Here is a 13,189-nt window from a genome sequence, read left to right on the forward strand (position 1 = left end):
TGTTTGATGGGCATTACAATAACTGTACTTGTGCTGTTTCCACGCCAGCGACAGCAATAAGCGCGGGAGGGCCCGAATATCAACTTTTTTCAATTGCATATACATAGAAAATTGCTTACAAGTTTAAAATGAATAGGTATATCTCGCGAAGAAAAAAAAATCAAATGCTAAGAACTTTATTACGAGAATAAGGACAGGGTTATGTTACAGAGACAGCTTATCAACGTCAAAATGACACTCCTCCCCCCCCCCCCCCCCCCCCCTCCCCGGGCTGTGCAAAGCCACCCAAACAAACAACTACACCACACAAAAACTGGGTTTGGGGACAAATTACAACTTGTTCTTTTGTAACGCATATATTTTTCAGTTTCGTGAAAAGCAGGTTACATGTCACATATACACCAAAAGAGAAAGATATCACGCGATGTGCGATTCTGGGGGCGAGTTGGTTGTTTTACTTGTTTGCCAGTTATACGGAATGTTAGACGAAGCAACGTTCCCTTCACCTTGCTTCCTTCAGCTACCTGCCGACACAATTTGCAAGAACCTCTGCGAGAAGAGTTTCCTCTAATATCTCACTATCAAACAGAACCTCTAATTTAAAAAGAGATCTCGGCTAACTAAACACACTATACGCTGAATGCAATCAATATGGCTGCGCGAAGCCAGCACAACTGACGATTTCCCTGAACAAACCTTCATTTTCAGGATCGTCAACATAATTTGGCGTACCAGATCCTTCTTTGTGATAAATTTCAGGGCCACCACCACCACTGCCTTCATTTTCATCTTTGTCTAGAAGCTACAAAATAAGCCAAAAGGCAAGGTTAGCCTTTTCGAAGTGTAACTGAGTGTAACGTTAACGAAGCTCATTCACGGTATTTTGTGTTATTTTGGCCACGTACAAAACTACCTTTAAATTAGTTCAGACAAATTCAAGTAGGTACCGTAGGTTATAAGAACCATCCACCTTTTCATCTCCCGCAACAATACTGACCGAGAAAGAAGTTCTCCCAAGAGGAATTGTGGAAAATGTAATTAAAAAAGAGGAGAGTCTTAAAGCTGAACATAACACGACTGACAAGAGATTCAGTTTGAATATCATAAGCACTCACTGGTTTGAAAAGTGGAGCCTCGCATTGATCTCTGGACGCGCCCGCGTCTGGGACGAAGTACAACTCGCTAACCTCAATCTGAAAAACACAGACACATATTGAAACACACTTTATATAGACACACGCATGCTCTATGTTACCACGGAGACGGGCACGGCACAGCAACAACAACAACAAAACTACAGAGTCGAAAAGAAATCTAAATGCACTGGCTTGAAGCAGATTGCATACAGCCCACCTTGATGACTGCCGTTATTAAGTCTTAAGTCAGTTTGTGAGAGAACACCATTCGTCTTTGGTTACCTCTTTGTTTGTTTATTTGTTTTCATGTTTGCTTCGTTGTCTGTCTCTTCGTTTGTGCGTTGTGTTGGTACGTTTTATCTTCTTTCGAGATTAATGACACTGAATGGAAATTACCCTCGCTTTTTACAAATAAAATCATGCGAACTTTAAAGTGCAAAGCCGAACCAACGATCGTATTTTACGCTGCCGTCAGCCATAATGACTGACGAACCTTAGACAAAAAGAAACAAAACAAAATCGATTGAAATCTACCAATCACAGCCCATACACGTGACCTTTTGAATCTGCACTGAAAACAAAAAAAATTCTGCCATTTCCTGAGAGGAGAGCTAGCTGATCAACGACCACAGATAGATCAACTGTTGGTTCAGAAATAAATTTCAGAGATCGAATGTAAGCGCTGTAATTACAGTTATTTTCAAGACTTGAGTTGGCAAATTAAACAAAGGCATTTTCGTCTCCTCTACAATTTAGATACTATGATAGTATTTCGCTACAATAAATCAATATTTCCCTTCAACTCACCTCGTATCTCTCGACGGAAGAAAGAAGCCTGGGTTTCCCAACGTAAAGCTCACCCAACGGGTCCGGAATAAGAGAAAACTTTTCAGGTAAGTTCTTGGACCCAGTCTTCTTGCAGTCCCAAAAAACCGTCACGTTTCGTTCCTGGATACTAATGCCCAGGGTGTGCCACTGTGCCTTGCGTGCTTTCACAGCAAAGTCCAGCGACCATTGACCCTGGCGAAACGCCGAGATTTTCTCGAACTCAAAACTTATCAAATCTGGCTTTATCCGCACTCCTAAGCTCAGATGTTTGCGATAATCGTACATGGCCACGAGATAGACGTTTGTGAGCGACATGGCGCGAAATGTAACGAGAATTGAGAAGTCATCAGGAAAATAATTATAATAGCGAAATACTTTAGACACTGGTATGGACGCCACGCGTCCGTTTTCCACTTTTATGTCCTCGTTTTTAGAGTCGGGTGGATTTTGTTCCTCTCGAAGAAGCCTTGCTATGTCCTTTAAACCTGAAAAAGAACGCAACATTTAAAATAGCCTACCGTTGGGAGCTGACGGGAACCCGGTCCACGCGCGCTCAAATTGATTGGATATATAGTAAGAATCAGAAAAAGACCAAGACATGAAAACGAAAATGTCATCTACGTCACTTACATCAAAGTGACGAATATTTTATTCCATATCCGGACTCTGATCTTCTAGTTTTACTTTCTTTCATTCTTTTCACCTTCCATTTTCGTTACTTAGAACACCAACTGATCTAACAGCTCGAAAAAGGCTTCATTTAACATTACTGACATTTCCCTTACCATAACACTCGTATTTGTTGCATGTTCTTGCTTCCTTCGTTGCGCCATCGCAGTCTTTGGCACGGCACGCTCTAGTACGACTTTGATCTCCTTCGCCACAGTTTTTACTGCAACGGCTCCAGCTCGACCAGGGTTTCCAACCTGAGTTTCGAAGAGGAAACTGTTATTAATATGGCAGTATTCATTAACAGCGTGAAGTCAATTCCAAAAAAAAAAAATTACTGAAAGAAACTCATGTTCGCTACTATTTCTGCGCTTCTCCACGAAACACGCACGAGGGCTCGCGAGGACACGTGATGACACGCGAGAAAACGCGAGTGGTCAATGATCTTTCGATTTCAATCGATTGGGAACTTTGTCTTTTGGGAAATAAATTAACCTTTAGAAGTGAAAGCAGTTTTTGTCATCTGTATCAAATAAGAAACATGTAAAGTCGTCGGCTTTTTTAATACTCCGGATATGCGTTTATACAAAACCTTTAGAAGTGAAAGCAGTTTTTGTCATCTCTATAAATGAAACAGCTGAAATCGTCCGCTTTTTGAACACTCCGGATATTTGCTTGAAAAAAGGTTAAAGTTGCGTTTAATAACAAACAGGACACTTTACATCAAGTGACGCGACTAAAAACTTTGGCATGGATTCAACGTTGTAATACAGAGAAACGAAATATGAAACAAACCGCGTCAAAACCAAAAGAGGTTCGAATGCCCGTTCTTGTCCACAAGATACATATTTCTCAAATAGAAAGCACAACGTTTCGTTTTTCGTTTTCCTTGAGATACCAACTTTAATTTTGTAAAGAGCTCTATTCAACTCCGCAACACGTTCGCGGAAACAAGTCTAAAAAGTCAGTCAGATACATTACTGTCACTTCGCGCTAGTTGCTGTAGCTTTAACCTCGCCTTAATTAGAGCCGGTATCACTTTCAATACAGAAGTATTCCGGCAATTTCAGTTGCGCAAAACTGCCAAAATAAAATGGTCTCCATTAACTTCAAATTGTTGGTACGTAGCTAGAGAAATGCAAGAAGTTATACTTGCGAACGTCTTCCGAAGATTTAAACGACAAAGTTAAGGATTTGGGCCCTATTTAGCGTTTTTCTGCGGTGGAAAGCAAATTAGATTATTGATCCTAATTGCCTTGCTGGCGCAGTATCATGCAGTACTCAAGTTTCCCCTAACAGATTTTCAACGCAGATTGAAAAACTCACGAGTTTCTAATTAGCATTTGGCAGCCTTTACGCCCAATTAGCACGGTAGACTACGGATATCGCTTATCTCAGATGTTATCACGGGAAATCATTACTAATTACTGCCCGAAGTGAAGGTAAATAACTGGGATACATTGCGAGTGCCAAGTGGGCCGGTAAATATCCGTCAATATTTCCCAGCGCTGAAAATGCGTATTTGTTACTAAGGCTCAACAGTGAACTGCGGAAAAGAAGTTTTTCCGTTTCGAGCTGAAATAAAACTGGCTACAAGAGAAACGAGGATTTTTTTAAAATTGGTTACTTGGAAGTTGGTGATTTTACGATACGAGCGAAGAAAGGGTCAGTGTGTATTGCAGAGCAGATTTTTTGAATAGGGACACAGTGTTTTATCAAGAATGCAGAATATTTATCGTTTAATGAATGAAAGGCCGAACAAGCACTTATTCATCAAAAATTTGGAATACTAAAATCGCAGGTTTAGCGCCACCCGAGAAAATTAAAATCATGCAAAAGACTGAGGTTTGCATTGAGTATGTGTGTGTCCGCCATCAAGCAGTTTTCATTAAGAGCCAAGATCCGGCACTCACAGCCAGTAATCGTTCCGTGACAGTACAGCACAACACCTAATCATTTACCTCGGTCTGTGCAATTAAGGTCGCTGGAATGACTCGTTAACAAATTAATCGCCGAGTTGGGAGATCACTGCACGCGACAAAACGTTTACGCTAGAACGCAATGATTTACGTAAAAGCCATTTGTCTGGACGATTCCCATGAATATAAATTAACTGTGTTGCTAATATCTGATTTTTCCTTCCTCAAAACGGCTTGTATCTCTATACAAACTGCAGTCAAACATTGCTGTAAACAAAGGGCGTGACGAAGAAAAAAAAGGCACGTTAAATAAACAGGATACCTTCAAGACACTGTTCAGTTTTTTAATCGATTCAATCTCTTTTTCTCAGCAGCTTGTTCAGTAAAATAAACGATGTACAACGCTGATTCTCTAGATCGTGAATTCATACTCGAAGCTCATGTGTAACAGTCCTGAGGGAAGGTCACCTTCCACAAGTGCAAGATTCGTTTCCTTTATAACCGCTCCAAGTTTTTTTTCCTTTTCGTTATAATAATTGGCTTAACTTCATTGCGGGTGGGTAACGAAAGAGCTTTCTTTCAAATATCGACTTTATTCTGCACGTTTTCATCCGCGTTGCTTACCCGGCAAGTTCTCAAAATTGCGGAGCGAACGAATAAACAAATGAATTTGTTCTGTAAACTCCCTTAGAGGCCTAGCTGACTTCCGAACACGGCTTCGGAATTTTCGTGAACACGCGCGGAAAAGCAAACGTAATGATCTCAAGTAAATTGCATCTTCGTCATCTGTAAACAATAACATTGCATCTAGTGCAATGCCAATAAGACATTTCATAATCCTTCCGACTATTTCAAGGAGATTGGCTCGCGTGGAAAAGCAGCTTTTAACGAAAATAGATGAAGCAGTTTAAACCGGCTTTAAAATGGTCCTCTTGGGTTTTGTGTTACTAAACCACTCGGAAATTGCTGATAAAATCAGTAACCACATCACACCAGGCAACCCGATTTCCCTGTTGTTGATAAAACGAAATACTTCGGATTCGCTGGTAACAAACCAAAAACCACAGTCGATCGCTACTGAACAGATTAGATTTTGAGAACATAAACCTAAACAATGAATTATCATCCATTTATGAAATTGTCTCAATACTGAACTGAAGTGGGCAACTTTCTCGGTACAGGCTTTTTACTTAATCTCGATTAATCTCAAGCGTATTCGTTGAAAGTGCGCTTTTGTTGATTCAAAATGAACTGGAAAAGATATGTTGTTCTTGCCTTTACTTCGTCACAAACTTAATAAAATTTCTCTTCTATGTTTGCCGCTGTTTCTTGCTGTAAAACTAGTCGAAACTGAAAATGGTTGTTAAAGAATTAAAGCATAGCCTTTGATATTTTTGAGTAATCGCTACAGCCCCGATTATGCTGCAAACATCGATCGGTGGGTGAACAAGCATCAAAGCACGTTTCAACTTTGCATACCAAGAAATGATTGAACAAAAACGTTCTCTAGCTGGTTCAAATTTGAGCCCGAACTGAGCGGAAAGCATAATCTTCGGAATCGATTCACACATTTGCCGCGCCCTTTCCATCTCATTCCGGCCAGTTATCTGGAGGGAAGATATTGGTTTTAATTGAAATAAAACGCTCTAAAAACGAGTTCTAGAAACAGTGCGCGTTAGAATGGACACGGTTTTGGACAACTAGGTCTGTTAATTAGAAGTCCCCCACTGTCCTAGACCAAGGGAAATCATTCGAGTTAACGTTTGCTGCTCAGTTCTAAACGCCAAAACAAACACAAAAAATCAAGGGTCTATTCAGTTTTCGTTTAATTTTTTTTTCTAATATAGAATAAGCACACAGAGTTCAAGGGAAAAAAATGGGTAGTTTCAATTTCCAGCGCTAGTTATCCTAGAAGAAAGTTCTCGAAAACGACAGCGTGACCAAAAAACAAAGATTAACGCGCAGGCATACAAAGAATTTCTCGTTTGTGAAGTTTTTCAAGTCTACCCTAAAACTGTTTTGTTAACAAGTCACATTAAAAAAAGACCTGGGTCCCTGATGTCTCTTCTTTGGAGAGCTCTTGAGGAGCTGAGATACCATGCGGTTTTGATTATCTGAAAACTGAAGTGCTCGGAGTTAACCTGATACCTTAGTATCGTATTCGATTCAGGGATTTAGCCATAACTAAGATAAGAGGGTCTGGACAAGGGTGCTGGAATCTCTGTTATTATGTAATTGTGTCCACAATTTCTCTGAAATCAGTTAAAATCTCAAACAATTTCTCTACTATGGGCAAATTTTGCCCATCTCAGAGCTAAGTTCCGCTAGCAATGCGCAATTTCCAAGCTGACAGTTTAAAAATTAAAAATTAAACCCCATCAAGAACCAAAGATAAATAGCTTCTCAAGTGTCTTGAGATAAAAAGACGAAAACTTCAGGCTTCAATATTGCGTTCAATATTGCTTTATGAAAATCGTTGTGGAATGATTTCTTCACGGAATGGGAACAGTTTTTCATTGCATTTTCTCTAGTGTATCAAAAAATTGAAGTTTCATGTGTTTCAAGAGTGTGGTTACGTTTATAACCACCCCTTCCATAAAAAGATAAAACTCATAAATCTCCCTTACCATATTGCAGATTACACTCCCTAATTTACTCTTTCAGTCAAAGATATTACCCAGGTCCGATACATTTTTGGCAATTAAAGATTTGGGGCAGTTCGCATTGTCCTATTTTAGGGCATCTTCCATAAAAAAAGAAGTGCCTGTTATCCTGTTATACATTCAAGATGTTTGTGTAAAAATAGCGCATACTTTAGTTTCTAACGTGCAGATAACTTGAAACAAGTAGAAAAATTTTTCACCATTCTACAAGCTCGCTCCGTTATCAAACTACAGATGAATACTTTTGCTTGGAAAGAAAGCACAATGCTATATATTCAGCTATAAAAAAACGCGTCCCGATTTTGGGCGTTGTAAGAATTGCAAAGCGCCAATTTCTACAAGCGTTTTTTTTTTTGGTTCCAAACTACTCGTCTCCGTCATATCGGTTTGGGCTTGTTTATCGCGCAACTGTCTTGAGCGACTTCTCAGTTCATGGAGGCATGTAGCGCTGGATAAATAACACATCATGAAACTTCGCTTGCATTCATCGATAAGCCGAAAAGATTCCGCAAAGCCTTTATGTCCCTGGGTCAAACATCGCACGACATCAAAGTTGGCAAAGTCACGAGAAATGCTAACATGAATATAATAATTTACAGCTCTTGTTATATGCCCGCTGTAGTAGGCTAATTACACTGGCAATATAATTCCGTGGAGAAATTTGCGAACATGGCGTCACCAATTTTACTCCGCGGAGGGTTCGATTCTCTCCGAACAACACAAGACAGCCCACGGCTTAACCCTGCCGAGTAAGCTGACCAAGTTGTTCAACTTGGCATGGATTCCAATCCAATATAAAAAAGATAAGCAAAGTCAGCTTTTTTCCCTTCAAAAGGGAGATAATCTTGTCTGTTTGTGCAGTAAAATCTTCATCAATGACCCACACAGAGAGTTATCGGTGAAAATGTGATACTGTACTACTGTAGAGTTTGGATATTTGAATTTCACTTAAAATCTAAGAAGTGAACCAATTCAACAACAAGTGTTATGAAAATAAATATGGACAACTTAACTTCGTCGGGGTAAAAGCTCCAGTATTATCTCTTGTTCAACGCGTTTATCCGAGAAATTACTATTTTCTTTTGATTAATCGATAAAATTGAAAAATTTAAAAGAAACCACGTCGTAACTCGCATTTTTGCATTTGGCTTCCGTGATCCGCGCTATATTGTGACAGTAATTGGATTTCATCCACGCTTTATCACGAGAAAACAGGTTCGTACTCGATTAACTGAGCAAAGTTACTAAATGTGATTATAGATTGTCAAGGGATTCAGAAAAAAAGATGAACTTGTCTTTGTCTAGCACATACTGATGTACGACTTACTAAATTGACAGATCGCAATGCTAGAATTTTATCCCGAAGTTTCTCACCCACGTAATTATTTAGCTGTTAACGTTGTTTGCGTTTATTAAAATCCGATCACCATAACATGCCCTTATCTGTTTACTTAATGCTATCAGAAAATAAACATTCTGTTCTTGTGTAATATAGTATAAATAAACCAAACCGCAGAAAAATTCTTTATTTTCAAGATGAACTTTCGTTTATGTGTGTCGCTAAAATGTCTGTCCAACCGATACATGTGATCGACTTTGGTACAATGTTTCTTTGGGGGCATAGGCCCCCGACAGAATAGTCTCTGTAACCGACGCTTAGTCTGTTAGAAAGAATTATGAAGCTTAACTGTAATTTTCTCCTAATTCTGTTCATTAATTGGATTTGCAAATTCATAAAACGTTTCTAATTTCTCGATAATTTGAAGTCTGATGCCGAAATGAAGGCCGAAGTGTTTTCGTAAATATATCCTTTTCGGTTTCATAGCCGCGCGCTTATCTTCAGCACTTACAAAGATTTTTAGCCTACTTCACTTACTGTTATGAGTTCTGTGCATAAATAGATTGAATTTCCTGCTCTTTGAGATATGGTATAAACTATTTCGATTACGGACGACTTTATACTAAGACTCTGCTAATGCCCTGTATTTTCTGCCACACTGCTTTGCTGCGTATCAGCCCATATCGATTTCAAGATTTTTCATCTTTTATCTCTGGAAGGGCAGAATACGCCTGAATTTCACACAGACCGCAACCATTATACCGGTCCTATTACTGTATCTCCGAAATTACACTCTTTAATATCTTCTTCTGATCGCATAATCGTCCTCTTGAGAATCCCTCAAAGATTGTAGAATAATTCATAGCACACTGGAATACCGATTTCTCGTACCCTCATTTTTTCGAACCTCCCGATAACTCGAACCAAAAGTCGTTCCCTCTTCTCAGTCGAACACTGTAATTTTACCCCTGATTTCTCGAACTCTCCGATTTTTCGAACCAATTTTCGTTTCCCTTGGAGGTTCGAAAAATTGGCATTCCGCACTGTATTTCGCACTACCGACGGTTTTTTTTAAACCTCGCGTTTTGCCGCGTTTTAAGATTAAACCTTCTCTGTCGACTTTACGAGACCTCGCGAGGAACGCACTCTAAGTCTGGCTGTCGCCACAAAGGTGTTACGGCTCGGTATATTTGCTCATCACCTAGGGATTACACTAATGAAGTTTGAGTTAATCCGTTATGTTGTTAAAGAGGAGAGACTCTGTGGCACCACACTGAATGAAGACGGATTACACTTAGCGTCCACTGCATTGAGAATAACATGGAACGCGCCATGAGCAATTTGGCGGTCGGCGAGGTAGGCGGCGGTTTAGTTACAACGCGAAATGAATCCGTAAAGAACGCTAAAAACTAGGATTTGGAGGAAAGCAAAAGTTGAAGCGAGCAAAAAGGCGAAGAGAGAAAGTTTTCAATCAGAAAGCCTTCCTGACAAAGTACGGTAGTTTCTTAAAAGACAATTTGCCAATCAGCCGATTCGTACGAAAACCATATCACAGCTGCTCGGATTTCCTCTAATTAAACGAACCAGGAATACAGGAAAATGTCTGTAATTGTGTCAGCAATTGTTGCCAAATAATATATCGAAGAATTTTGTCGACCGTTTCAACAGTTTAGAGACTGTTGTGGACAGCAGTGCTTGTGTAAAATTACTCAATTCGATTGTTTTGGCTACCTCTAGGGTACTTTGAGTGATCGATTACCACTCACCACACAAGTAAAACATGACAGCTCTCTACGCCAATCACAGTCAAGTGGATTAAAACAGATCGTCACGGTTTTCTATAAACCCGTCGCTTTCTTTATCTCTGTCAAACCACCGAGCACAAACTTTACGGAGGCCCGAGGAACAATCCGGAAATCCCTGAAACAAAATAGCTCTGTCATTCGGTGACGAGACGCTTTTCAGTCATAATTCACCCGAACGTGTGAGACACTGAATACCAGAGGACGGGAAAACTGCTCGTAAAGTGGATTGCGCGATGTTGACAGCTAGGCGCGGGAGGCCGATTACCACAACTACCGGGAGTCGCGGGAGGGCTTTCTCTGTCTCTTGTATTAGACAACAAGAGGCGTGAAAAATAAGCCCCGGATAACTTCAATCGCGGGTTTTGCGGTCCAGTGTGTTTGTATGCGCTCTGACCTGAAGTTCAAGCAGGTGAAATCCGTTAGAGGACAATTTTCTTGCAAAAATGTGTTTCCAATCTCAACCAGCGCCGTTCACGTGTCTTGCAAAACAGTCCTAAAACAGATGTTGAGACGGCAGTTCCACTGTTCCAGAACGATTTTGACAGCCCGAAAAAGGTTATTTATGACACGTCAAGGTTTACTGTCTCCTCGTGCAGCCGTCTTGATAAGGACACGAAACATCTTTGCGCGTATCAAGTATATCTAGGTTTCCGTATTGTTTTCCCTCTGTCAGTTCAATTTGATTGAATGTCACGTTTTCGAGCAGGAATTCTGATACAATCTAAGTGTACCCGTATCCTTCCCGCTCAAGATCGCTAAAGGAAATTCCCGGTAATTTAAAGCAAATCTTTCCGATTTCATACGTGCAGGAAACGTTACCATCACTATAAAAATACATTACAAAAGCTACCCATATTCTAAAACTGTAGAAGCGCAACATATTTTGTCTCTACGCTATTCAAATCCTTGCTCGACAGGGCTGTTTCTCGGAGCGTCAGCTAAATTTGTCTGTGTTTGACAATCTGCGAAATGACCTTGTCTGCTAAGTTATTTTTGCTAATGTTGCAATGGGGGTGTCCTTAATGGTCAGATAAGCATTCTTTTGCGGGATAAATGTACAGGGTCGTAAGAGACAACAAGTAAATGAAATCTTCATGGCCTACTTACCCAATGCTTGTAATACATCGGCTTCGTTGTTGGCAGTGGCTGGAGCTGTCGCACCGAATATGTCATCGTATCGTGCAACGAGCGAGCGAGAGTTTGGCTCGTACACCATAAAAACCATGTGAACTTCTCCTGGGTTAACGGGCGAGCGACATAACCTCTTCTCCCCGAAGCCGTAGACTTTCACCAGTGGTGAAGGGTGCATTTCTAAAACCTCGTCCACGATTTTCCTTCCCTTGAGAATTCTCCACACCTCAAAATCGGCCGCGTGTGTTTGTGAGACTTCATCGTACGTGTACAGATTCACAACTTTACCAATGAAAACCACTTTGACGAGTTTAGCGCGCTCTCCAGCACTCAGTGGCTTCCAGCCATGATTGAGGATGTGAATACAAGGCTTTGAAAGCTTGGGAATTGTAAATAAAAACAACAGCAAAACCGCCGTGAACCGTGGACAAGAGAGGCCCATTTCTCGTGTTAACTCCGCAATTAAGGAACCAAACGCACCCACTGGAAACGGAAGCGATAATAAATCAACTCTGAGTGTCTTCTCAGTTACATCTGTGAAAATTCCGAAACCGTGGCGCCGTGATAACTAGCTTCATTATGTCGGTTTCATTCATTCACTGGCATTCTGAAATGTTTACACGCACTGCCTTCGGTTCATCTGATCGGTGAGTTTCATCATGAGCCCGTGAGATAAACTGGTGAAGCGATCTGTACGAGATAAGAGAGCAAAACCTACAATTAATCATCAATTAGGGGGATTTGTTACTGACAGGGAAACGGCAGGCTGCAATTAATCGACTTTGTCCGCGCTAAAATTCCGCGCATTCGTGTGACACGATGTTTCGTTAGAGATAAACGGGCAGTTTTCACCTTTTTACCCTCAATTAACTCGAGTTTCACGTCACTGGCGAAAACCAACTTCTCGATATCTCAGCCTTCATTTTGATCCATTACACGACTTGTGATACTCTTGCAATTAGCGCTTTCGAAGCCGTCCGAGACAAAACGTCTCTCGTTCAATAGTAAACTACGCGCCTATTTTAATCGTTGTTTTCCAATTTTACGTCAAAGTTAGTTGTAATTTTAATTGATTCACTTAAAAGTGTCTCGAACCGAGGTAGACCATTAAACAACCGCTTAGCATTTAAAGACATCTAAAGTAAACAAACTCCTTCACAGATTTCAAGAAACTTACCGTTTATAGCCGAGTGGCGAAAACACACGCCTTTTGTTTACAAAAAAAAGTTAAGTTGATGATCGCGGCTGATTTTGTGAGCGCCGATCGAGCTTTGAGGTCACGAAAGTTCTGCTCTGGAGGAAATATGCTCGCGATAGTTAGCTATCCCCTCCCCACCCCCACCAAGTCTGTTTAGTGCCTACACATCAACATTTGCTTTTCAACTAATAAAATGCCTTTTCTTCTTTACTTTGAAAATAAACCCCTTCCGGTATGAGCTCCAGAGGATGTTTTTGGCGGCCGTTGAACGATGGCCGCCTGACTCTAGCTAGTTCAGAAGTGGTAGCTTCTTGAGAATCGGGGAAGCGATACTACAAGCCACAAGCCGGATTTTGTCAGCATGACGCCCCGCGAACGCACTTGACGCGTAGTGCAGCCAAAAACGCGCAGGATTTTCGCGAGTAAAGCGAAACCGCGCGCGGAAGAGAGCGATAAATATGTGGCTAAACTTGAGTTGCAAAAAAGGGGTAATCTTGGCTG

General features: G+C 40.7%; 1 protein-coding gene across 9 annotated transcripts in view; it reads right to left on the reverse strand.

The window, feature by feature from the left end:
• LOC110049928 (uncharacterized) overlaps positions 1-13,189 on the reverse strand; it is a 37,454-nt gene that overhangs the window by 5,527 nt on the left and 18,738 nt on the right. For 5 of the 9 annotated variants that reach the window (XM_020755812.2, XM_020755820.2, XM_020755804.2 and 2 more), the window contains exons 2-6: positions 11,467-12,180; positions 2,750-2,890; positions 1,944-2,449; positions 1,116-1,193; positions 697-802 (exon numbers count right to left, since the gene is read on the reverse strand). In XM_020755812.2, the coding sequence (XP_020611471.2) occupies positions 697-802; positions 1,116-1,193; positions 1,944-2,449; positions 2,750-2,890; positions 11,467-11,932 (1,297 nt within the window). In that variant the 5' untranslated portion in view covers positions 11,933-12,180. Of the gene's footprint in view, positions 1-696; positions 803-1,115; positions 1,194-1,943; positions 2,450-2,749; positions 2,891-11,466; positions 12,181-12,667; positions 12,823-13,189 lie in introns of those variants that run through there. The other 4 variants (XM_020755780.2, XM_020755834.2, XM_020755842.2 and 1 more) reach the window with 3 other exon arrangements.

The sequence above is a fragment of the Orbicella faveolata genome, unplaced genomic scaffold (genome assembly GCF_042242905.1).
Source record: "Orbicella faveolata isolate gen_17 unplaced genomic scaffold, um_ofav_v1 contig_13, whole genome shotgun sequence".
NCBI lineage: Eukaryota > Metazoa > Cnidaria > Anthozoa > Scleractinia > Merulinidae > Orbicella > Orbicella faveolata.